Source organism: Arachis hypogaea, chromosome 19, assembly GCF_003086295.3.
Source record: "Arachis hypogaea cultivar Tifrunner chromosome 19, arahy.Tifrunner.gnm2.J5K5, whole genome shotgun sequence".
Taxonomy (NCBI): Eukaryota; Viridiplantae; Streptophyta; class Magnoliopsida; order Fabales; family Fabaceae; genus Arachis; species Arachis hypogaea.
The window spans coordinates 150,143,703-150,171,394 of record NC_092054.1 but is presented as its reverse complement, the minus strand read 5'-3'; the positions used below and the strand labels follow the sequence as shown (position 1 = coordinate 150,171,394).

At 30.2% G+C, this 27,692-nt stretch overlaps 3 protein-coding genes and 1 long non-coding RNA gene across 4 annotated transcripts; 1 reads left to right on the top strand and 3 right to left on the bottom strand.

Annotated features, from left to right (window-relative positions):
• Positions 1–1,091: 1,091 nt before the first annotated feature.
• Positions 1,092–5,587, top strand: LOC112775913 (probable choline kinase 1). The gene is made up of 8 exons (XM_025819814.3): positions 1,092–1,422; positions 1,628–2,040; positions 4,114–4,235; positions 4,330–4,525; positions 4,628–4,745; positions 4,858–4,905; positions 5,021–5,121; positions 5,219–5,587. Exons 2-8 carry the CDS (start codon positions 1,684–1,686, stop codon positions 5,354–5,356), a joined length of 1,080 nt encoding a protein of 359 aa, XP_025675599.1. The 5' UTR covers positions 1,092–1,422; positions 1,628–1,683; the 3' UTR covers positions 5,357–5,587.
• A 778-nt stretch (positions 5,588–6,365) lies between these two features.
• Positions 6,366–7,544, bottom strand: LOC112775914 (uncharacterized). Its single transcript, XR_003189743.3, has 2 exons — positions 7,411–7,544; positions 6,366–6,573 (listed from the first exon to the last, which is right to left on the bottom strand). It is a non-coding gene; the product is annotated as an uncharacterized lncRNA (long non-coding RNA).
• Positions 7,545–12,338: 4,794 nt separating this feature from the next.
• On the bottom strand, positions 12,339–13,766 carry LOC140182410 (serine/threonine-protein phosphatase 7 long form homolog). Its single transcript, XM_072228606.1, has 3 exons — positions 13,180–13,766; positions 12,990–13,086; positions 12,339–12,899 (listed from the first exon to the last, which is right to left on the bottom strand). Exons 1-3 carry the CDS (start codon positions 13,764–13,766, stop codon positions 12,339–12,341), a joined length of 1,245 nt encoding a protein of 414 aa, XP_072084707.1.
• Positions 13,767–16,250: 2,484 nt separating this feature from the next.
• Positions 16,251–26,880, bottom strand: LOC112776301 (probable aquaporin NIP5-1). The gene is made up of 3 exons (XM_025820402.3): positions 26,140–26,880; positions 17,359–17,843; positions 16,251–16,810 (listed from the first exon to the last, which is right to left on the bottom strand). The coding sequence occupies exons 1-3, from the start codon at positions 26,371–26,373 to the stop codon at positions 16,606–16,608; spliced, it is 924 nt and encodes a 307-aa protein (XP_025676187.1). The 5' UTR covers positions 26,374–26,880; the 3' UTR covers positions 16,251–16,605.
• Between the last annotated feature and the right edge of the window lie 812 nt (positions 26,881–27,692).

Genomic DNA, 27,692 nt, shown 5'->3' with positions numbered 1-27,692 from the left:
GTTTTAGTAAGTAAACTCTTCTTTTGACTTAGATGTCTTGCTTGCTACATTGAATTAGCAAAGTCAATTGTATAAACTGAAATTTTTTTGTATTAATTATAATATAAAAAAATTAATTTGGATTGATCGAATAATCAGTTCATTTGTTTGCTTAAACAAGTGACTGGGATTTGAATCTTTTCTTATGCATCTAACAATTTATTAGGCAACGACAGACTCTTAAATGGAGCTCAAAATTGTGACGAATTAGTTCTTGACCTATCAGACTAAAGAATATCGTGAAAAAAAAATATATTATAATATAAAAAATTATTAAAATTTTCTCTTACATTAATTAATGTACTAATTAAATAATAAATTGTTAATAAATATTTATAACAAAATCACTTTAGAATATATGATGTAAATTAATTAAAAAGAATAAATTATTTTATTTTATTTTTAAAACATCTAGTAATGACTCTTAAAATATTATGCGTATAGAATCTGCATAGCTATCTATAAGTTTGACTATTATATATATTGTTACCCGTTATTACTTGTGGATCAGATTTCCTGACTCATTACCTGATTTTTTATTAAAAATTTAGGAGTTAAATTATTTACACTCATCTAAACTTTATCGACATAATTAAATAAATAAAATATTATTTATACACTAAAATTAATTATTAAAATTAATTATTATATATTTATATATAAATATATATAATTTAATTTATTTTTAATATTTTATATTTTAATATATATTTAATATAATTATAAAATAAATTGTGAATATCAATTTAAATAATATTCATAATCTATATATAATTAAATAATAAAAACCAACGTGTAGTTGACAAAGATAATTAATATTTTGATACATTATCTAAAATTATTTTACATATATATATATAATTATACGATAATATATTAATAAACCGAATTATTTTTATATTTATTATGTAAATAATTATTTAAAAAAATAAATATAATTAAATAATTATATAAAATATTTTATATTATTAATACATCAGAATTAAACTACTAATAACAAAAATAACAACAAAAATAATAATAGAATAAAGTAGGACTCCAAGTTGTTCCTTGTGTCTATAAATAGAGGTGGAAGGTATCATTGGCACCATTTCTGAGTTTCAGTTTCTCACAAAATCTCTATAAAGAAGAAGCAGCTTTCATCACATCATTTCTTCTTTTACTACTTCTTCTTCTTCTCCTTCTTCTTGTCATCATCCCTTACGGTTGTCGATTCCTGCTTTTTTTTTTTTACCTTTTACTCTCTTTTCAACAACCCAATTCCCAAAACAAAAACTTTTTTGGTCTCTTTCACGCAATCTTCACTTGAACAAGGTTGCTTTCAAAGCTTCAAACTTCAAATCTCCATTTTTGTGTCACAACAGTTTCCCCTGTTTTCCTCAGGTGAGTTTCCCCATGAAAAAACTCTATCGTACTCTCTTTTTTTTTTCTTCCTCCTTTGAATTTTCAATAATCAGTTCAAGGGTCATACAATTATGCTATTTTCTCTCAATTGGGTCCTCAAATTTTGAATCTTTTTTCTGATTTTATCGTGCATGCATGGAAACCACTAATAACTTCACCATATCTATCTCTCTGTTTTTTTCAGCTTCCCCTGTTTTGAAAAAGAGCTCTCTGTTTTTTCTTCCTTCTTCGCAATCAAGAATGGCCATAAAGACAATCGAATTGTTGAAGGGGTGCGCTTCCCAAGAAGAGATGATGGAGGTTCTTGCAGCTGTGGCTTCCGATTTGGGTGATGTGATTGAAGATTTGAACAACTTGCAGGTGATTCCACTGAAAGGTGCAATGACCAATGAGGTTTTCCAAGTAAATTGGCCAACCAGAAATGGTGGCGGCGGTTTGAGGAAGGTTTTGGTTCGATTGTATGGCGAAGGTGTTGAGGTTTTCTTCAACAGAGAAGAAGAAATTCGAACCTTTGAGTGCATCTCAAATCATGGACAGGGTCCAAGGCTTCTTGGAAGGTTCACCTCTGGCAGAGTTGAAGAGTTCATTCATGCTAAGGTTTGTCATAATAATCTTCTTTTTTATTATTATTTTTTGTTTACTTTTAACCTTTTTTTTTAATAATTTTCATAACATGGTGGGTGTTGAGATTAATTATGATGCAAAGAATATGATAAGTCAATCATCCAATGACATGTTTTTATTTGGAAGACTTTTATGTTTGTGGAGATTGAGTCTACTAATAATTTTTAGAATAATTATCCATCTTAGTGTTTGAGATTGTTAAAATTAAACACTTAATCTTTTAATTTTAAAATACATAAAATAGTACAAGATACGATAAGACAATATAATCTAATTTGATTTGAAAAGTAGAGTTTAAAAAAATATTAAATTTTTTTTTAAAATAACAATAACAACAAAGTTTCGTCCCACTTTGTAGGCACTTTGTAGGTAAAATAATCTCAAAAACAATTTTAAAAGTTTTAAAATAGTTATTTTAATGATTAAACTAATTAAATTAGAGGACAGTCTATTGTCTAATAGAAATAAATATTCTTGAGTAATTATTCTAATTTTTATTGATGTAAGAATAATTCATTATTTAATTATATAACTTTTTTATACTTGCAAAGTCATAGTAGGGTATCAGCATCCTTAGAAAATAAAAAAGTATAGTGAATGAGGTTTAGATTGATGGTTATATTTGAGTTTTGAGCCAAGTCAATCATACAAGTTGGAGTTAATTTATGTTTTCTTTTCGAACTTTATCCTTGGAAATTTTGCTAAAGATATTGGGGAATTGCGGAAAAGTTGGAGAAAGTTTGACTTTATATTCTGCACTAGAAAACATTATCACTCTTTTCAGGGGTGATATTTGATGGTTGGACATCTTCTCAATGATGATACTCTCCTGAATAGAAATTATATTTCCACAATTTTAATATTAAAAAATATATATTTTAATATTAATAATATTTCAATTAAACAGTGTCTTTAGGTGGAAAAAAACATCCATACCCAAAAGAAATCAAACATGTCCACACACAGCCTAATTTTACTTTTTAATAAATTTCTTTTTGGAGGGGTATAGAAAACATTGAAAATTTAACATCATTGAAAATATCAAGATATTATTGTAAGTTTTATATATACCCTTAAAAAATTAAATGCATAAATTTAGTTGTAACTTGCAATAATTATAAACTAATGTTTGAGCTTTGAAGAACATATGCTCAATTTCAAAGTTAATGGGAATTACTAGTCCATTTTACTTTATTCTGTAGTAGTCAAATAGCTTTTCTTTGTTCTGAATTCGCCATTTTCTGACTTTATTCCCATTTTCCTTTTAGCAAAGAATGGTTAGCATTGCCTATTAATTGTTTTTGGTCAATAATTTTGAAGCATCTTGAAGATATTAAATTGAATGCTTGACCCAAAGAAGATATTTAATTGGATGGTGCTGAATCACTAGAATGAGATCAGATTCTCAAGCTGATTCTTTTTTTTTTTTTTTTTCTTTTTGCAAAGGTGCCTTTTTTCTTCTTATTCTTATTCCTTCCCTGATTGATTGATATTTCTGTTTGTGGTATTATACTAATTACTAAATCAATTTGCTTACATGAATTGAAGGGTATCTTAAAAGTGTTGAGCAAATATGGAATTATCAGACTTGGAAGTCTTTTTGACTTGGTGTCTATTTCATTCATAGTTGCATGCTTATCCATTTATACTATAATATTAGAATATCAAAGCAATTAAGTAATTTAGGAACCAAGGTTTCCATTTATACTTCCTTCAAAATATGCAAATGAATGTAATAGTATCTCCCTTTGAACTAGGCACTTCATTCCTCTACTTGAGTTCCAGAAGTGAATACAATGACTTTACAAGAAATTAATTAAAATTAATTTTGAGAAACCTCTCAACTACAAACTATATATTTCTGTATGATTAGTCCTTTTCATCAGCTGTTGATGACACTTCGAATTCGCAGTGGACAGAAATTGATTCATCAAGTCTTTCCAGAAGGCAAAAAGAATATGTATAATTTGATTAAAAAAGGGCAATATTATTTGCATTTGTAGCATAAGTATTGTGTATAATGTGCTGTTTTTCTTCTCCTTCCAGACTCTCTCAGCTGCCGACCTCCGGAACCCGGAAATATCTCCTTTGATAGCCTCTAAGATGAGAGAGTTCCATTCGCTTCACATGCCGGGTCCTAAGAAGATTCAGCTATGGCAGAGACTAAGGTAAACATAGATTTCTGAAGTTAAGGTGTTAGAATTATTATAGCTATGCATAATCAAAATTCTAAAATGTTCTCCCCCATATTGTTATTACCAGGAAGTGGCTTAGTCAAGCCAAGAGTTTGTGCTCCCCTAAGGATATAAAAAACTTTGGTTTGGACAATCTAGATGAGGAAATAAATATGCTTGAGAAGAAGTTATGTGAAGGATATCAAGAGATTGGTTTCTGTCACAATGACCTTCAATATGGTAACATAATGATGGAAATAGAGACAAGGGCAATAACTATCATTGTAAGTTATCTTGAAATTTCTCTTCTTTTTTTCCCCATTTCTTATGTTATTTATATGATTTGAACTTGGTATTAATCTTTACTTATTTTCCATGTTATATAGGATTATGAATATGCGAGTTACAATCCTGTTGCTTATGACTTGGCGAATCATTTTTGCGAAATGGCGGCCGATTACCACACGGACACCCCTCATGTTCTGGACTACAGTAAATATCCTGGTAGGTTCATCCACCAACCTATTCTGCATATGAATATCAAGTTTATTCTTGAGTTATTAGTATGAATTCTAGCAAGAACTTTGCTGATACAATTTCGACATTTTTATTGCAGGACTAGAGGAGCGCCAACGCTTTATTCGAGTCTATCTGAATTCAGAAGGTTCATCCACCAACCTATTCTTTCTATCAAAGAATCAATACTAGCAATTAGAATTCCAAAGTTATCAGAACTTGGAAATGTTTCTAAAATTTGTTTTGTGCATCTTTGTACACAGGAAAGAAGCCAAGCAAAACTAAAGTGGAGCAACTACTCAACACTACAGAGAAATACACTCTTGCAAACCATCTATTCTGGGGTTTGTGGGGGCTCATTTCTGTAAGTTTTTCCAAAACTAAATCTTAATTTTTGTGTGTGCTAATTTGATTAATGCCTATTATTGATTTATGTATGTATGTTTTGTTTTGTTTTGCAGAGTTATGTTAATAAAATTGACTTTGACTACAAAGAATATGCAAGGCAGAGGTTTCAGCAATATTGGTTGACAAAGCCTGCTTTGTTGGATTCAGAAGGCAATGTTTCTGAAGATGAAATTGTGGCATCCTTCATATAATTACCTTCTTAGCCAAGTTAATCTTAATTAGTAGTATTTATTCAATAACAACCTCTAATGGCATGATCATATGCAGTGTTATATTTGTAAATAATATAATCACTGACAATGTGTGATGAATTTTTTGTCATTTTTTTTTCTGTTTTTACTAATATAGTTGCTTATCAATGATCAATCCCTCTCTATGGGGATTGAGATGGTGAATGAAATTGAGAATTACTAGTTATGTTATTTGCAATATCTTCTTAATTTTCTAGCTCTGACATAGTAAAGTAAGAACTAAACTGATGTTATGATTGGAAAAATTTAAATAAGGATGGGATTGTAAACAATAGTTTTAAATATAAAAAATACAACACTATTGTGAATTGCTTATTCCAATCTGATCAATTTGCTCAAAATTTTTTTACATCTATAAAATTATTTTTTAAAATTTAAATAAGTATGACATTGTAATAAATAATTACTATTGCCTTAGAGAAGCTAAAATAGGATAATTGAAGCACAGATCACTTAATATAAACTTAAAAAATATTCCGTAGTGTCATTATATGGAATATTCTTCGCTTAATTTAATTTGTTTCTCCTCCTTACACCGAGAGCTACAAGTATAAATACCAATATATAAACAAACAAAATAATAACTTCTTATTGTACAAAAATAATATTGTTATAGGATAGTTTATTATTTTGGTTAGCCTTGCCTACCTCTTAAATTTGACGAAGGGTTTTGCTGTGGTGCTTAACGGTTTTTTTTTTTTTTTCTATTATTTGTATCAGAATATAGGACAGTTTTTGTTCTCTTCTTTGCAGGGCAATTAAAAAGAATAACATGTTTAGCTAGAATTAAATATTATTATTTAATGAATTATTTTATTTTGTTTGAGCTAATTGGGTTAGGCGCTTTTTAGGGCGGCGATTTTTGCTCTCTGTTGGGCTTGCTTGGTAGCCATGGATAAAGGCAGTGCTTAAATTATTTGTGAGTTACGTTCATAACCAAAAAAAACTGTTGTATGTCAGTTTACACGGAATTTATTATTGTAAATATATATGTAATAACATAAATAATAAAATTAAGTTGGGTTAATTTAGTGGTTAAGTCACTAATCCACTTAAGTAAGTGTTGGGTTTGAATCTTGCTTTATGCATGCACTAACTCATTGACCAGCAATAAACCTTTAAATAAAGTTTCAATCCGCGATAGATTAGTCCTTTACCTGTCATGTTGGGAAATATTGTGAGAAACAAAAAATAATAATAAATAATAATATATTACAGCAATAATTTTTTAATTATTCAATTATTTCTCTCAATGCCGAATATTAAATTAATATTTTTCATAATTCTAAAACTATTTTTCATGTAAATATAAACATAGTTGTGAATCAGTAAAGTTCTAAAATTTAGAAGTTTTATTATACAAATTGGAATAATGGTACAATTAAAGTCAGGTTATAACTCATTATGAGAAATAGATCACAGATCTTAAAATTACCGAGGTGCGCTAAATTTTAAGGTTAATGAGTTATAAGTTGTTTAGGTGGGACAACATGACCTTTTTGTAAAATTCACTAGTAAAATGTAGAAAAACTTGATTAGGGTTCACGTTAGAGTGATGACATTACGTGTCACGCTATAGATGAGTTGTTCAAATGACTAATTTGTCCCTAATATATAAACACAATATGCTGTCATTGAGTTTTAGGATTTTAATTTAAATTTAGAGGAGAAAGATATCACAAATTTATAGACTTGTGATTTTAAAATGGGAAGGTTAATGAATTCTTAAATTTAATTAAAAATCTTTCTTTAAATTCATAGACATCCAAAGAATAATCATTACTAGAAATTTTCTATTTAAAAAAATCACTAAAAATATATATTACTTGACAATTATTAACTTACATAATCATATTAGGTTTATACTAAAAATTAATTATTTATATAAAATATATTTTAAAAAATAAATTAAATAATATATATTTATATACAAATACATAGAGAATAAAAAAAAAATTTATTTGCACGTAATATTTTAATTTTTGGTAACTTACATGGACATACTTGGCATAAAGCTTCTCGACGCATATCCTGAATCTTTTGGGATCAGTGGGTTCGAGCAAATGACATTCGGAAACACAACAGCTCATAATGCATGTTTGCCTCTTTTCGTGACTATATGAATACTGTTGCCTGCATTGCTCGATACAAATGTTCAACGTTGATGCAATATTATAAGATGAAATCCAAGGTCCTTCTAAAATACTCTTATACGATTCACCAATCACTGAAAAAACAACTATTCCGATTGCCAATATTGCAATTGCATCTCTCATACCATTATTCTTAGCCATATGTCTCTCTTTTTTTTTTTTATGCCAATTCTCTCTCAACTTTACCATACATCTGGCTTTATATAAACTTAAAATATTCCTTAATGCCATTATATGGAATATTGTTCTTCGCTTAATTTAATTCGTGTCTCCTCCTTATACCAAGAGTTACAAGTATACATACCAATATATAAACAAAAAGTTTAATTATATATATTTGATTGAGTTCTTATACTATCTTAGATTTTATAATTAAATTCTTGTCATAATAAAAATGTTAAAATTAATAAAATATTTCATTAAATAAAATAAATATACCTAATATATATTTGATTAAATATTCTGTATAATTTAACAGAATATTTTTTAATTTTAATATTTTTATTACGATAGAAATTTAATTAAAAAAAATATAAAAATCGAATTACAAATTTAATAAAATTATAGCAACCCAGAGAATACTTAAACCTAAACAAAATAATAACTTCTCATTGTATAAAAACAATAATAATAATAATGTTGTTATACGATATAGTTTATTATTTTGGTTAGCCTTGCCTACCTCTTGAATTTGACGAATTCATGAAAATAAAACGCCATGATATAATAATGCTAGTTGAGTTTTTCATAATAAGTTATTATATGATATAATGGTATTAATCAACAATGACTAAATATAGGTTAAAAGAATTAAAACAAAAGCTAGTTGTCCAAACATAATAACATTACAACAAAAAATCTAATATGGATGCAGATGCTCTGATCTGTACAATAATATTAAGTACTTGTTTGAGCGTCATTATTTTGATAAGAAAGATATTTTTTTAATAAATTTTTTTTTTTTTAACGTGTTTGAAAAATTTTTAGTAGTAAAAGTACTAAAAACAAAAAATCTTTTTTTTGAGAAGCTGTAATTTATATTTTTTTTAAAGATATTTTTCCTTAAAAAAAAGATGTTTTTCATATAATAAATAAATAAATAAATACTTTTATATCGTTATACCCAAACATAATTGATAGATAAAAAAATCTTTTTGCATGAAATACCCAAACATAAAATTACTTTTACTTTTTTATAAGATCTTTTAAAAAAAAATAACTCAAAAAAAATTTTTTTTTAAAAGTTCACCTAAACAAGTTCTAAGTTATCTTTTAAAAATATAAAGTTATTTCTCTCCTACTAAAAAATATCTTTCCACATAATTTACACACGTTTAACTTCTGATCTCATTTTTTTTAAGTATTAGCCAAATATATGAACCTTTAATCACAATATATTACTAAAAAATTATATGGGGAATTGTTTTATACCATTTACTTCATTTGATTGATGTTAACTTCTATTGTCTTATGTATATAGAATTAAAGTATTGATACTTAAACATAATTGAAACCAATGATTACAAATTAAACTGAAAATAATATAATATAATCAAGCATAAAGTATCATCATTATGAATAGCTTCTATATTTGATTAACTAAAATTTTTCTCCATCCATCAAATAATTTATTTAAGGGTAAAGTGTTCTTCTGGCCAATATTTTTTTAATGTTTTCAGATGTATTTATTTTTAAGAATTATTTTAATTTTATCTATTCTCTTATATTTTTTAAGCGTCAATCATTTGGGCTGATTTTTTTTTATATGATTTAGTGGTGTGAGTTATGCTGCGTTATGATTATTAGGAAAAATTATACTGTTATGACTGCGTTGCGTTTAAGAATTTGGAGGGAAGAAATTGGTGGGTCCGATTTCAAGCAGAGAGAGAGGAAGGAATACAAATCGGACCCACTGATTTGTGTGAGAGAGAGATTCAGTTTACATCAAATCGGACCCATCGATTTGTGGGAGCCCAATTTCATAAAACGGAGAGTGCAGTAATCGGACTCACCGATTTCGGGTGGCCAAAATTTTTTTTTTAAACCGGCAGTGCACCAATCGGACCGAGCGATTTGTGTGGCACGCGGTCGGTCCGTCCGATTCGCCTGTAACTACATACATAAAATGAAAAAAAAAAATCATAGAAGCCTCATTTCTTCATCGCCGGTCTCAGCTGATGTTCTTCCTCTTCTCTCATTCTTTTCCTTCATTCTTGTAGAATAGATTTCAGTGAGTGTGAGAATAGGCAAGTACGTATACTGATATGGATGATAGAGTTGTGTTGAAAATATATTATTATGGGCAGATTTTGTTGCAAACATATGAAGGAGTTCAATTTGTGTGTGAAAATCCATTAGGTGTTGTTATTCCGTTCACATTGTCATTTGAGGAATTGAAAGGTGTGATTTGTGAGAGATAGATTCTCAAAGATCTAGGAGAGTATCGTGTATTTTGTACAGGTATCCTTTATCTGTGTTTGGTGGGTTTGTTCAATTTCAGACCAAGTACGTGACGGATGAAGTGAGTATGCATGAAATGTTTTCAATGTATATGGAAAATTGCCACCGAATGTCGTGCATCGAGTTGTATGTTGAGTTTGAGCAATCTGAAGCGGACCGTAACATTGAATTGAAAGATTATAATAGTGAAAGCGAGGATGAATTTGAAAGTAACTATGAGATCGTTGGTCCAGGTGAAGACGAAGATGAAGCTGGCGGCGCCATGAACGCAGATGTGGCGGAAGTTACAAATGCACTAGTAAACCCGCATCCGTTTTAGGAGCCTTCTTTCATGCGGTCGTTGGATTTGGAGGCTATGCACGCACCGGAGTTTTCGCAATATATAAATGCAGGTGCGTAAAGCTAGACAGCATTGTGAAACTCTGTAGTAGCTGATCAATAAGTCAGATGAGTAATATATGTGATATGTGGATAGTCATTTGTGACCATAGCATTTGATTTTTTTTATTAATTAATAGTTTTTTGTTATGGATTATATTTAGTTGTTCTTTACATAGATAGAATAGCGAAAAAAAAAGACTATTATGATCTTACATGGTAAAGTGTGTTTATTAATTGAGTTGTAATAAATGATTTATTACTGAGTACATAATACAGGATTTATTTCTTTTGATGTATGCAGCGCTTCCTGTTGTGGCGGATGGTGATTTCACAGTGGGGATGGAATTCAGTTCAAGGGAGGCAGTAATCAAGGCAATAAAAGATTATACCATCCGGAGAGGTGTAGACTATCGGGTATATGAGTCGGAACCAACGACATTCTATGCCAAATGTACAGAATATGGCAATGGTTGTGACTGGTTAATCAAGGTTACCAAAATGCAGAAGAAGTACTGTTGGGAGATAAGGAGATACAATGGAAGTCACACTTGTACTAGGTCTACTATTTCTCAAGACCATTCGAAGCTGGATTCCAAGACAGTTGCAGAAGCAATTAAGTCGTTGGTAGAGGTTGACCTGTCTATAAAGGTAAAATCAGTCATTGATGAAGTCCAGTCAAAGTTTAACTACACCATCAGTTATCGAAAGGCTTGGTTAGCAAAGCACCAGGCGGTGGAATCAATTTTCGGAGGTTGGGAAGCATCATATGAAGCTTTGCCCATATGGTTTGAGACCATGTGTCACAAGGAGCCATCAGCAGTGGTTCACTTTGAAACAATGCCTGCTTACCAAGGGGATGATTTGGTTCCTGATATACGTGTACTGCATAGAGTCTTCTGGAGTTATTACCCTTGTATAAGGGCCTTCAGACACTGCAAGCCAGTGATGCAGGTGGACGAGACTCATTTGTATGGAAAATACAAGGGTTGTTTATTGGTTGCAGTCTCACAAGATGGTAATAACAACATCGTGCCTATTGCATTCGCCATAGTGGAGGGAGAGACTTCTGATGCATGGTACTTTTTTCTGAGTAACTTGCGTCAACATGTGGTGACACGTGATGGTGTGGGACTTATCTCTGATCGACACGATTCTATTAGGTCAGCTATTGAGAGAAGTAATGGGGGTTTGGTCTCCTCCTAGAGCATTCCATATGTTTTGTATCCGGCATATTGAGTCCAACTTCTTGAGGAAGTTCAAGGCACCTTACTTGCAGAAGCTCATCGTCAACATTGGTAAGTTTAAATACAATGAACTTTGAATTTATTGTAAGTACGATCAAATAGAATGGTGTTCATTGTTGACTGAATATTTTTCATAGGATACTCGAGGACGACCAGGGAGTACCAGATGCGCTATGAACGATTAAAGGAACGGGGTGAGGCTTACACCAACTGGCTTGATCGGATCCCACGTGAGCAGTATGCTTTGGCATTTGATGGTGGATACCGATGGGGTCATATGACCACCAATCTTGTGGAGTGCATCAATTCTGTCTTAAAGGGTGCACGCAATCTCCCGGTGACTGCGCTTGTTAAGGCTACATTTTACAGACTGAATGAGTTGTTCACTAGAAAAAGAGCCGAGGCTGAAGCCCGAATTAATGCTGGACTTGTGTTCTCTGAGATGGTGACCTCCAAGCTGCATGCAAATCAACGAGCATCGGGTAACATACAGGTTAGTTGTTTTGATAGAGAAAATGAAGTATTTGAGGTACGCGAGATGCCGAGTGGGGTTGAGTATGCAGTTGACCTACGCCACCGTTGTTGCGACTGTGGTGAATTCCAGGTTGACTGAATTCCGTGTCGACATGTGTTTGCTTGTTGTGCAAATCAGCGGTTGGACTGGCAAGTGTACGTTCATAATGTTTACATGATGTACCGGGACTGACGCTGAAAAATAATCAGACGGATGCGTGTCAGGAACATATGGTGCAAAATACTCAACCCCTGTTGTGGCGGTTCCGGTGGCGGTGGTGGTGGAGGTACCGATTCCGGTTCCGGTGCCGGTGGTGATGGTGGTGGAGGACCTTCTGGATTCTCTTCGAATACAAGGTTCGACAATTGCAAGTGGTCACCAAATGCTTCTCGGTACCAATGCATGTAAATTTCCAATGGATAATGTAAATGCACCAAGTCATCAGAGAGAGTGTGACTATACCGATTGGTCCACTGCATCACCCAAAAATAGTGGGTATTGGCCCAATCTTGATTCTTAGGCCCAGTTAGATTTTCACCGTGTGATGCACCTAGATCCTGCTCTTGATTAGGAACACCCTGTCTCAATCCAAATTGCCTCCTGACTCTATCAGATGTATGACACTCGATGCATTCAAAAGATATAAGTGGCATTGTGGCACTCCAGATAACCGAATTATGACGGATGTCTAAAGGAATCACGTCTGGGTCGATGTTTCCAATGCCATAAGCCTGCCAAATAAACTGGACACATCGAACCAGTTAGATGATTACACAACAATTAATTCACTTAACAAGTTACATAAGGTACTTGTATTTTACAAAATACATGTCCTTCTTGTAGATCATCCAAAACCTCCTGTAGTGCGCAAGCGTTTTATATCGGTAGGCATAGTTTTCACGGTCCCAGTTACGCCACCTGCCGTCGGACAATCCATTAGTTAAATTATCTTGTGGAAAACAAAATACAATTTCTATCAATTCTTTCAATGTATACTTTAATCAAAATTACCTGTTTACAATTGGAAACACTCGGGGATTGCCGGGAATCGGCGCTAGAAATGGTAGCCGGATCCAAGCCCAAGTGAGCAACAGTGTCAGTGGACCATCCATCTCCTTGCAGTCGACACGAGTTGCCTTACACAATGATCTATACAAGTATGCCAGGCATGCCGAACCCCAACTAAACTGTATGATCTGACCAAAGTTACGGAGCAAAGGTAAAAATTTCCAATGCACAGCTGCACCTGACTTATCTCCAAACAGAATTGTCCCAAATAACAACATTATGTGACACTTTACATACATCTGAATGTGCACATCATCATTCAACACTATACGATCTTTCAAACCCCTAAACCATGTTAATTTTATAAAGCTCCCTCTACAGTCCGTCTTCCTCGGTGCCACTCCAAATTGGTGCAAGCACTCGGCTTCCAATGCCTCAAAACTACTCATGGTCGGTCCTGTAACCAGAAGACCATTTGTCGGCAGACCGAAAATTATCGCCACATCCTCCAAGGTCACGGCACACTCACCAACCGGAAAATGAAATGTGTGAGTCTCAGGCCGCCATCTCTCAATCAGAGCATTACTCATTGCTGACTGACATTGGATAATTCCAATTTGTGAAACATAATAAAATCCAGTCTCGCGTAAATGTGACTCAACAATTTGGTTGTATGGATCCGACGGCTTTAAATGATCACACATCAACATCCGTGAACTCTACAATATCACATTTATGCTATAAGTACCTGTATAATATAACTATATTCTCAAAAACACAACTATCCTTACATGTCCATTATAACTAATTCCAGCATAATTGCATTTCAAATATACACAGTAAATCTGTTATACAAAAATCCTTTAATCATATTCATTATCTTATAACAAAAATTATTTAACCTTAACTAACTAACCAGAATAATTTCACGACTGATAAACTATTTATTTGTAAAACAGTATACTAATTTTATTATTGTTATTATTATTCATAAAACAGCATACTAATTTTATTATTATTATTATTATTATTATTATTATTAACACGGCATCATAATAATAATTTCCTAATCTAAGTTTAGTTATTACTAATTTATTGTCTAAATTTTACTAAATTAAAATTCAATTATTAATGATCATAAATAAAATAATTTATTAAATTTTTATTATTAATTATAATAATTTACTAAACTTAATTACTACTGCTAATAATAATAATAACAACAACAATATATCAATCTACTCTACTCTATTATGTACAGATCTCATTCCTTCTTCTCCTTCTTTCTTACATTTATTCATTCTTTATTATTTTATTTTAACCAATAAGGCAATAACCATTAAAAAAAAAATCCAATTCTTCCGTAGAGCACCATATCATACATACATACATGATTAATTCCTATTTTGATTTCTATTTCTAACCACCTAACAATAAAATCATACACATATACATAGTTAATCTCTACTTAGTGCCATTATAATATATATCGCTAATAAAATGTAATATTATCACTATTATTATTATTAAATCAGATTATTAAAAAATAAAAACTTACATAATTTGGATGCCCAAGATAATTAACAATATGAAACTCTGGTTGATTTACTTCTTTAATTTTTGGTCTTCTTGGCATTTTCTTTAAATTTTTTTGAAGGTTTGTTGTAGTCCAACAATGGTGATAAAGGAAGAAAGTGGTGGAGTTGAGTGTGTATTGAAGAGAGTGATACGAGAGTAAAAGGTATACTGTTGGGAAGGGGAAAACAATGGTCTTTTGGATGAGGGAATCATGGGCCAACCAAGGAGGGCTGCATGCGTGACGTGTGGACAGGGAGCCCAAATCGGTGGGTCTGATTGGTGCACCTGCCGCGTCCTGAAATCGGTCCGTCCGATTTTCGTCCACCAAATCGGTCCGTCTAATTTCCTTTACCCAGCCATCACATCTCCGTGAAACACCATAAACCCCTATATCACTACTATACTACATCAACCCCTCCATATCAAAATTAAAAATTTCCAATCATTTGTTTTTTTTGTCTGTATTTATTCTTATCCCATCCAAAAACTTAAGGGTAAAAATTAAAATAATTCAAAATATTAAAAATAAAAAATATTATTCGAAATTCTTATTCATTATTTTTTTTTTCCTCTTCCAATCCTGCCGCTTAAAGAAATACAGACCTAAATGCTTAAAGAAAAAGGCTAATTTTTTTAATATGGATAAAAATTATGTTATCTATTATTATTATTGAAATGATTAGTATTTTTTTAATATAGTATTAATTTTTTAAAATTATTATTGAATAAATTGGATGATGAGATTTGCTGAGGGACGAAAAAGAATATGAAATGAGGGTCGATTTTAGTGTATATAAATTTTTGGAAGTGGATCTTTTTTAATAAAAAAAATTAGATAATGTACAATATTTAATTTAACCATTTATTATTCTTTCTTTCATTTATTTTTAGTCCCACTTATAGAATCAAATGTGAAAGATTACAGTAGATTCTGTTTTCCTAAATTTTTTTCAAACACCACACAAATCCATAGGTTCAATTTCAACATTTAAATTTTATAATTGTTTAAAATTAAAATCGGATAAGCACAAAATCAGATGCACGGACGTGTGGATGCACAAAATTGAAAATTTATTATTTTTTATTATTATTTTTAATCATAAATCTAATTTTTTAGTCTAATTATTTAATAATATATTTTTATCTCATATTTTTAAATATTATTAACTAACTAATAATTAAAAATACTAAATTCTACTAATTCTCTATCATTTTTTTTATAAAATGATCGTATTACTAAAATAAATTTGGATCCTCTAAATTTTGAATTTCACTTTAGAAAGTAAAAAGTGATCTCTTATCATTTATTTTATAAGTAGGACCAAAAAAAAATATAAAAAATAAATTATTCAAGAATAAGAGATTACGTTTTATCCTCTAAAATAAAAATTCAAAATTTAGAGTATTTAAATTTCACTTAAATACACTTCAAAACTGAACGTGTGCATTATGGAGTTTTCTTTTCTAATAAACAAATTACTTTGAGAAGAGGATCGTTACACACACAATGGTAGTTCTTATTATAACTGAATCAAACCACAATACAAGCATGACATAGTCAAATCACGCTTCACGCCCATTAGCGTGAATGATAACGCAAAACAAAACACACCAAACACTTTTTTTTGTTTTTTGTTTTTTGTTTTTTCTCTTCTTATTATCTTATCATTTTTATTTTTTTTCCATGGATCTGATATGCACACCATACACACTTAATTTCACATAACTAAACATAGCATAATTAACCAAGGATCCCCCACACATTTTATTTATTTAATATATATATGGTCCTAATAATATGAAACAAAAAGGGAGGGGGAGGTAGCAGCATGTGTATATGTGATTGCTGGGCTAGCCTGCCCTGTCACGGAAGCTCCTAGTCTGTCGCGGCGGATGAGCATCGCTTTCCTGCAGCTTAACCAGCGTATAAACGCCGGCGCCTGCAAGGGCACCCAGTGTTGGCGCCACCAAGTACAGCCATATGTGTTTGTAATTCCCTGCGGCTACCGCTGGACCCAACGTTCGAACCGGATTCATCGAACCGCCGCTTGTTGGCCTAACCAATTATTCAATACATGCATACACCTTTATTTTTTAATGCTATGAGAAAAAAGAATACCTCAAGGATTTTTAAAAATAGACAAAATTAATCTATCTTCTAAGTTTATTACATAAATATTTGTACCAAGTGGATGCATCGATAAAGTTGAGCAAAATTTATTTTTGATAAATATATAATGACGAATATTATGATTATAAAATTATAGATGTTATGTTATATAAAATAATTTTAAATATTTTTTTATACTGTTATACACACTACAAGTTAGTGCTATCTAATAATTTCACTTAGGAGTTAATTAACTTAACCTACTGATACGTCATCGTCCCTTAAGCTCCACTTGGTCTAATAACTTCAATAGAACAAAAATAAAAGGAAATTTTTTATTTTCCAAATTACGAGAAATACTAGGAGTGAACATTTTTAGCTTAAAAAAATAGAGAATTAGTTTAAATGTTAAGTAAAAATAAAAAAAAATTACCGTAAATTAATCAATGAATCAGAAAGTAAAGAAATGAAAGGTTCCTTAATTACGAACGTACCCTGAAATGAGAATGTTGAGCAAAACAGTGGCACCAACAGCTATACCAGCCAACTCTCCAACAGCACGAGTATCAGTGGCAACGGCAGTTACAACAAACATGAGAATGAAAGTGATGATGAATTCAGTGGCAAAGGCCTGGCCAACAGTGATGTTAGAAGGCACGGTGACGCCGCCGGAGAGGTAAGGGTGGTAAACGCCCTTGAGAGCAAAGCAGGCGCAAATGGAGGCAGAGACTTGCGCGGCAATGTAGGCAGGGACATGAGTCCATGGGAAGTGGCGAAACGCGGCGAAGGCGATGGTGAGGGATGGATTGAGATGGGCGCCGGAGATGTGACCAATTGAGAGGATTATGAACATGACGGTGAGGCCGGCGCATGCAGCGTTGCCCATTAGAGTCTCTGCTCCGTTGTACTTGTTGTTCACAATGGGCCCTGCTGTTGCTGCAAATATCAGTATGAATGTTCCAACAAACTCTGCTCCAACCTGTTTTGCATTTTTTTATATCTTCATCAATAACACTTCTCATATTATCATTATTTTCTTCAAACATGCATGCTTTATGATCTTCCCATCTCACTCTCTGTTATTACTATTAGAGTATATACGAATTTTTAATGATTTGATTACTGTGTTGATCTTTATAGTTTTGTAAAATTTTTAATTAGGTTTTTATATATATTTTTTTAATTGGATTCCTATGTCAAATTTTTTTTCAATTAGATCTCTTTTAATAATACTTGACTTAATTATATAGGGACCCAACTAAAAAAAATTAGTGTAAGAATTCAAATAAAAAAAAGTGTAGAGACTCAATAAAAAAATGTAGTACAAGAACTCAATTAAAAAAAAAAAAGTATAAAAACCTAATTAAAAATTTTATAAAAGTATAAAAATTAATAAAGTAATTAAACCATTTTTAATTCTTCTACGGTACCTTCATAATCATATTTGGAAGTTCATTTCCCTGGTTTTTTTACATTTTATTGTTTTGAGTATTCATGATCTATAATGTACAAACACTGATATAGACACGGAACATTATAGATACAAAATATGTGAACATATAAATTTTAAATTTTTATAAAATACGAAACATGATATATATAAAGATTTAAGTGATTTTTCATAACAAATTTGTCTTCAAGTAATTTTTTTTAATTCAAAGGTAAAATTAGTTTTTAAAAGATTACTTGCTTTTTAATTGATTTTCAAAAATATTTTTTAATCAAATTTATTCTTCAAAAATTTTAAATTAGTATATATTAGTCTTTTCATCACTTCCATTACTAATATAATAAGTTTATGAAATTAGATCAAATTAAAACGTAATTGAAAAGAAAACTGGAGACATTAAAATTCTTTCATTTAGAGTTGATTCAATCTAATTTTATAAACTTATCATATTAGCTTACAATTAGAACTACTAGTTTATAGTGTCACTTAACATGTCACATCAGCAAATGTTGACATTATTAATAAAAGAAGTGACCAAAAGATTAAGGTGATTAACTTAAAATCTTTAAATGACTAATTTAATTAAAAAAAATTGGAGACCAATTTAGAGAATGAATCATCTTTCGAATGAATTTGACCATTTATTCTTTTTTTTTTTTGCTTACCATATATCCCAGTTTAAAAGGCCAAATACTAATCAGCTGCGAATGAACTTTATTTAAGGGTCTGTCGCTCATTAATATGTTACTATATTCACAATACAAAATTTAAACTCATAACACTTATCTAAACAAACGAGTAAACTGATTATTCAATTAACATAATTGGTTGTCTTTATATAAAGATAAAAATTAAAAAATATTAAATAATTTAATATATTAAATTAAATTATCATCTAATAATTTTTAATTATAATATTTATATAAAGATATTTTTATATGAATTGTTATCGTATTTTAACTCAATTTAATCAAATTGAAGGGTAAGGCTAAAATTAGCATAAGTTTTTTAAATTTTTAGTTTAATAAATACAATATATTTTAAAAAATTTATTGAAAATTTCAAATATTTTTAGTTGCATATGACCGCCTTCATTGAATTCTTGCTCAGTCCATTAATGGTCTCGTTACTTCAACTTGAGGATAACTTAAAATAAAGAATCAAGAGTATAGTACTATTGAAGTAAAAACAAGTATTATCTCTTAAACAAAAAAAAAAAAATTTTATTTATTTAATATCTTAAAAAATATAAAAATCTTGTTTTTTGTTTTACTAAAAATTTATTTTTGTATTCTTAACTAACAAGTAATCTAAAATATTTGTTATTAAAACTCATCATATATTATCACTATTTTAAGTATTTTTTATATTTAATCTTTAACTATAGTAATTATAAACATATCAATTGAAAAATACTATCCATCTTAGATGAAAATATCAAGTAATAAATAAAGATAAAAAAATGTGCATTTAATTTGGATCTTTTATTTTATTTTTATTATATTCTACTTTTAGGATTTTTAATAAAAAATAGTAAAAATAATAAAATTTTATTTTCTGCTTTGTCTCATATTTTTTTATATATAAAACTTAAAAAATGTAAAATATTAAAAATAAAATAATAAATAAAAATACAAAGCGAACGAACTTTAATTTTTTTTCCCTTTAATGTTTGCTTATTAATCAATGCCCTTTGACTCTTATTGAGATATAAAAGAGGAAAGTACTTACCGAGAAAGTAACTTTTAATGTATTTGATATCTTATCTTTTTTATAATATTTTTTTTAATTTTTGACAAATATCCTAAGAACAATTTTATTAAAATTCTAAATATTTAATACAAGGGTTTGGCCGGGGAAATCAACAAAAGAATTCTTGAATCGATTAACATTTCTGAGAATATATATTTTGTGTGTTTGAAAATAACTATCCACTCTTAAAATGTTTGTTTCACAAATCATAACTATTTACTTAGAAAATTAATATAATTAATTACAAATAATTTTACAAATTAATTTTAAATTCGTATAACTTCAATATAATAATACATCTCAATCATTATTATTTAGCAAGTAATGAAGTCAGAGTAGTAAATGTTGGGTCTTGGGTGTGGAGTTATTCAAATCTTATATATAGAGTGTGGCCGATGAGACCAATGAAAAAAGACCTCGAATTGAAGAATTGAGTAGGAGAAGATAAAAAGTCAAAGGATAGAAAATCAGTACCGACCTAAATGCATAAGAGGTCAAAGGAAAGTGACTACTCAACTCCCCTAAAATTTTTTAAAAAATTAAAAAAGAAGAAAAAGAGAAGCTACTAGTAATAACTAATAAGTCAACGGGTCAATGGCAATATAGTAGTAGATAGTAGCAGCAACTAGCAAGAGACACAATCGATGAAGATGGGAAAGCAAAACTGCTGAGTTGAATTAAACCACACCAAGGAAGTGAGGAACAGATAGTCAAGGGAGATGGCTATTCGGCTAAGAAAATCCATCTGCTTTTGAAGAAAAATGATTAAATATTATTATTAGAATTTTGCTAGGTACTTGTTAAAAATACCATTTTTTTCAAACAAATAAAATGATTATTATTCATGCACTGGGTTATTATGAGAGTCAAATTTAAAATAATTAAAAATCCAATCAACAATCTATAAAGATTAAAAGATCAGATTAATTTTGGTAATTATGTCCGACTTGTATTCAAAGTTTAAATTTTCTCTACTTATGTGCTCGATGAGGTAAATACTATATCGGTATTCGAAAGATTCTGTCGCTGATAAAATGGTACCTGACTTTTGTTATTGACAAAATAGTTCTTGAAAGATTTTAAAATTTGACAAGTATACCCACGAGTTCGCCAGAGCACATCTCGGCAAGCACAATGCTGACATGGCCACTACATTTTAATGACATGGTGAAAACCCTCCCCCACCCTAATCCTTCCCTTCTAACGCATTTTTTCTTCCCCCTCCCCCTCCCTAATCCTTCCCTCCCCTTTCCTAACCCTAATCCCCCCCTCCCCAACGCACTCCCCCCCTCTCCTAAATCCAAAATCTCCCTTTTTGAACCCTAATCCCCATCCCTTACCCCTTTGAATCCTAATCCCCTTCCCAACACACTGTCTCACACTCTCAACTCACTCTCCCAAAACGGTAGTAGAGTTCAAACTTCTCAGTCTTACAGAGCCAGTGTCACCGACACCATACTGTCGCTATCTCGTTATCGGGTCTTTTGCGTCCGCCAGTGTTATCTATCTCCTTCGTCGGCATTGCGTCGTCTGTGTGCCTTCACCACTGTTGCCTTCATTGCTTGTATCTGCTTGCTGCTCGCCCCTAGTCGCTGCCTTGCCTCCTCTATCTGTGTTTCATCTTGGCTCCATTGTATCGTGCCTCCTCTGTCTCTGGTGTTCTTCTTCTAGCCTTGTCTAAATCTGCTTCTTGCTTTGGTGGTGTCTGTATTAAACTTTATTTTATTTTATTTTGATTATTGTATATGAATTTGTTTATTTTCTCTGAGTTATATTGTTATTAATATTTTTTAATGGTAAATTAACCTAACAATTTGGGACAATTCATGATTCGGGACAATTCTATTGATGTTGGATTGTTGTTGCTGTGAATGGTGATGTTGAGGGAGGGAGAGGAGAATGTGCGTTGAAAAAGGGGGAGTGGTGGAGATTGTTGTTGCTGTTGATATTGAGGTTGTTGTTGCTGCAAGTGATGGGGTTGAGGGAGGGAGGGGTAGTGTGAATTGGGGAAGGAGAGTGATAGAGGTTGTTGTTACTATTGATGTTAAAGTTGTTGTTGCTGCGAATGGTGGTGTTGAGGGAAGAAGGGGGGAGTGTAGGTTGGAGAGGGGGTTGCGATGGGGGAGAAGTGTGTGTTGGGGATGGGGCTGCGACAGGGAGGGAGTGTGTGTTGGGAGGGGGTTTTGAGGGTGGTTTGTCAAGTCACCAAAACACGGTGGCCACGTTAGCATTGTGCTTGCCGGAGATCAAATCCGACGAGCTTGGGGGTACGCTTGTCAAATTTTAAAATCTTTTAAGAACTATTTTGTCAATAACAAAAGTCAGGTACCATTTTATTAGCGTCAGAATCTTTCGGATACCGATTGGGTATTTACCTCTGCGCTCGACCTTATTTGACTTAGTGTGCAGAATCTTAACTGCATCTACAAATATGCTCATATATTTAAAATATGAGATCTTAACAACTCCAATATAAAAGGGACTAACCACCCCCACAAAAAGGAGAGGAAGTTACAAAGTGATGTGATCCAATCAATACTTACTCGACGTTATAGAGGTCGGACACGATGACAGTAATTCAGCTCTACTTATCTAAATAAGTAATTGACTCCTAAGATATCTCCTAATAATCTATAAGGGAGATCTCAACAACTTCTCTAACAAAAGAGAAGGATTATCCACCATCAAAAGTAGAACTAGTCTAAAATGTGGTTATCGATTCTACTATAAATATACTGAGATTCAAGGTATATTCAAGTCTTAATCTATTAAAACTTACCTAAAATTTTTGCAAACTTAACTATCAGAGTTTTTTGTAGGTACTACCCTCCATCTCCTCACGAGAAACTCAGACAATGGCATCTCGACACCAGCACAAGTTGGACGCTACTTTAAAAAGAAATTGGACCTCACATTCAAGTCCAAATCACCATTTTAAATAACTCTCAAAACAACTATTATACAACAAATCAAATGATAAAGATCCAAACTCTAAATAATCTATGAGACTAGGATGATCCAAAACTTGTCTTGAATTAGGTAGTCCAAAAGATTATACCCTAGGTAAAATATATATATATATATATATATTCTCTACAGCTTGATTATTAATAGAATGATTGGTGCATGTAGCATAAATAATATTCTTTTCGTTTTTAAATAAGTGTCAATTTTGTTGACATGTTTTTTTTTTTTAAGTTGTTGAAATGTGTTAGAGCCAACTGAATTGACCTAGAGATATATTTGGGTGTAATTATTAGTAGCAATGCTGGAAGTGATTGGCCTAATGTTCGCTCGTGTGATAGATGTGTTTTATGAATAGGTAAGTGTGAGTTTTAGATGATTGTATTTCATTTATATTTTCTTGTCCTTTGGTTCCTTTTGGCTATGTTTCTATATAGGCATGAGACATTAACAAAGATATATAAAAACATAAAATTATGTTTAGTAGATAAAATATAAATAAAAATATGTATTAAAAAATATTGAATTAGTATATTTTGTGTTTATTTTGACAAGAAAGATAAAGACATTAATAAGAGATATAATTTATTTTTTTATTTTTTTATTATTTTTGTTAATTTTTTATTATTATATTTTTTTTTCAAAATTTTGAATAAAAATAAAAATAAATTAAACTTTTATAATTTATTATAGTTTATCACCAAATAAAATACAATAATACTAATTTTTGTGTCTTATTCTTAGTGTCTTGTCTTATCCTATTTATAGAACCAAACACAACTTTTATCAGTTTTATGTTCTCATCTATATTTTGGGTGTATTAGTTGTTAAGACTTGTATATTTTTAAAAAATATGTTAGAGTTATAAAAATTGAAAAATAAAATTTTAGAATTTTTTCACTGATAGTTATTATTTTTTATATTAATTATTTTACTAATCTATGCTCTCTCATATGTTACTTTAGGAGTTTGAGTAGAAAAAACAATATTGTTACATTAATTTGCTAAGTAAACACTTCTTCGTGGATGAACAAAATTTAGAAAATAGAAAATTATTTAAAAACAAAAGGAGTAATGAGTAATATAAAATAAGGTCTTGCTGCACCCTTGAATAATTTTAAAGATATCATAAATACAAAATTTAATAAAAAATAAAATTTTAAAATTCTAATGTACTAAGTATATCAATACTATATTAAGAGTAAAAAATCGTTTTAATTTTTTAACTTATATTTTTAAGATATTCTTCAATTAATTTCTATAAAGATTTTATCTAAATAAAAAAGTCAAAATACAAACATTTTAATAAATTTAAAAAGTGAATTCGACATTTATTGGACGCAATGGCTAGCTCTTTTCTTTTGACTGGGATTGATGGATGATGACGATAATGAGTTAATGATGAGAGAGTTATGGATCCACACTCATTTGACTCTGTGTTTTAAATATATAAAAGATATATAAATTGACAGGCTTAGGCTACTATTGCTCAATTATACACATTATTCAAGTTATTTTTTTTTAAAAAAAAAAAGATAGTTTTTTTTTTTTTTCTATTGTTATCTCTGATTAGAAAGGGAAAATGAAAATCTCTCTCCCAGACACATACATATATAAAATAATTTACAAATTTTAATTTATTTATTTTAATACTGCATATTATTAATATGTAAAATATTTTATTTTAACAATCAATAATTGAATTTCGTTTCATATTAAATTAATTGGATATAATCCTTTTTAATTAAAACTAAAGTGTGGCGTAAAGATAAGGAATTAGTTTTTGTAGCTTATATCTTTTGTTAGTTAAGCAAAAAGCCAAAAATACTTATTAATTGGGACAAAAAGCATATAATAATTTATATTTGTTTTTGTAACTTCACTTCTTTTTGTATAGCTAATTTAATATATATTTGTAAGACCAAGCGTATATTCTATTATTATATTTATAGGGATTAACACTTACATTCGTAAGTATATATTAATTACATAAAATTATTTGAAAATAAAAAAATGTGGAACTAAAAGCTAAATATTTATAGAAAGGATTAAAAACCAAAATAACATAACATTCAAAACATAAACAAAAAAATACAGATATTTTTGTTGGGCCAACCGTGGAGAGCTTTTGATTACCGGAGAAATTCCGGAAAAAAATCAAGTAAGAGAACATAAGATAAGAAGACATCACATCTAACTTAAAACCTTAAAGTGTCAAGTTAATGAGTCTCTCATTTTATAAACTCCTCACTCTTTTTTGTTTTTTTTATGTGGGACTAACTTCAACACTCCTCACGCTTACAACACTAACAATTTTTGTATTATTATTATTTGGACGTTATCATTGTAACAGTAACAGAAACGGTTTACTTTGGCATTCACTATATCACACGCTTCTTTTTTTTCTTTTTTTAATTTGATAAAAGTTCTATTAATAATATATTAAAATAATAGACATTTTCTAATACTTTATAGTACATATTGTGTAAAACTGTTTGGATTCATGTTTTCTCATCTTAACTTTTCATATAGTTTAGTAATATATTTTTATTCTCACTAAAAAATATATCTTGACATTCGTGTTTTTTCTTTTTGTTAATAATCAGATATTAGACATATGTAAAATATACACCGTACCGTACGTTTTAATAAAATTATCCATTTGGATGAAATTATAAACCACACACTACTGATGAAACATTCCCAATCAATATAATTCATAGAGATATATCCTTAAACCAAAACAATCATGATAACAATTTTAACAATAATAATAATGAACAACAACAGTTCTATGCATGTCTGTTCAAGATTAATTGTTCACATGGCTCCAAACACACATTTTGCATTATTTTATTAGTCTCCCATTCAAGCACTTCACTTAGATCATGAAATATAATAATAAATTACTTGATTAAAATTGTTAAATTATTGACTAAAAATATTGATTAATATAAGTTAAAATTATTAATCTTTGAGATTTTTTAATTTAGTTATTATCATTAGAAATTACTTATTAATTAACGAAAGAAGATGGTAATTAAGAGAAAATGCAACAATAATTGATAGAAATTAAAATTAGTGGGTAATTAGTGAATTAATTACGTACCTTTTGAGCGAGAGAAACATTTGGCATTGGAACACCAACAGTGAAATCAGTGATGCAACTATGGCTCTTACTCATGGCAGCTGGCAAACACGTGCCGCACCTTCCCGCCATTGTAAACGACGGTTCGTGTGTCAGCGAGTCCACTCGAAGCGACGTGAACAGCGGCCCTCCCGGAGTATCCGGCGTCGCCGGCATAGACGCCGCTGTTGGCGTCCCGGTCTCCGATTCTGGCATTCTTTTTTTTTTTTTTTTTAATACAAGGTAATAAAGAAAGACTTAAATGATCAAAACTATACGGATTGGATAGAATAGTGGATACACCTAAGGGTTAAACACTACATGATTTTTCAAATTTGAGGATAAAAAAGGAATTTTTTTGGGTTTTTTTGAAGATGTTAAGGTAGAAAGAGGAAAATATTACATAATTGGTTGGTTTTTATTAAGGTTTTTGCTAAGGAATAGAAGGGGAGAAGGGACCCAGGTTGGTGATTACAAAGAGATGATGGTTCTATGTAGAAAATGGAACAAGAAACATAGATGATATGAATTTGGTGTTGTTAAGATTGGAATAATGGAATCAAGGGAAAACTTGTGGTGGTGGCTGTGATCCAATTTTGAAGTTTGAGAAGATGGAAAATCAGAGAAAAAAGGTAGTGAAGAAGGTGGAGGAGAGAGCTAAAGGTGGCTTAACAAATGGGGAAATGTAAAGTAGTTGGTCAACGACGAGTGAGGGAGATGGAGGAGAAGCCATGGATTAGTTAATCCCTACTTATATGAGTTTAATTATTTAATATATTAATTAATTTGTGTTGGTTGAGTAGTCAACCCACTCGTCCGTTTAAGTAAGTTTTATGGATCAACGACAAGTTTTTAATTTGTTATAAAACTATTTTATCATCAAAATTAAATTTTTAAAAAGTATAGTAAAATTAAAAAATAAAAAATATTACATAATTCTCCGATTAAAATATGTTTTATTGAATAATCGCTTAAGTTATAAAAAAATGGTTATTTTTTATATAATTATAATAGTTATGATTAAATGTGTTAATATAAAATGATTTTATACTGATTAATATAGATATAAAAATTAATTAATTTCTATGATATATGAATTAATAGTACTAAATAATAATAATTATTATTATTAAATAAAGAGTTAAGGTAGTGGTTATATATGAAGGTTGAGTCGGTGAGTTGCTTGCATGATACCCGAATACAGCACACTTTGAGTGATATTATAATCCAAAAGTCAAAGGCCGTTCTTGCATTATTGCTTTATTCTTTATTACGTGATAATTATGCAATTTATAATGTTCTGTTACGTGAATTTGTATTTTTATGAATATTTTTTGTTTTCATCATATATAAGTTAAGTTTGATACAAAATACGGCGAACCCACATCGATTAAATTGCACCAATCAAGTATTCTGTAATGTTAAGTTTGGTAGAGAGATAGAGAATTAATACTGAGAAACAAAAATTTAGAGATAGAAATTGAAATAAATTTTAGTATTCTATTTGGTATAGAGTGAGAGGCGAAAATTGAAAC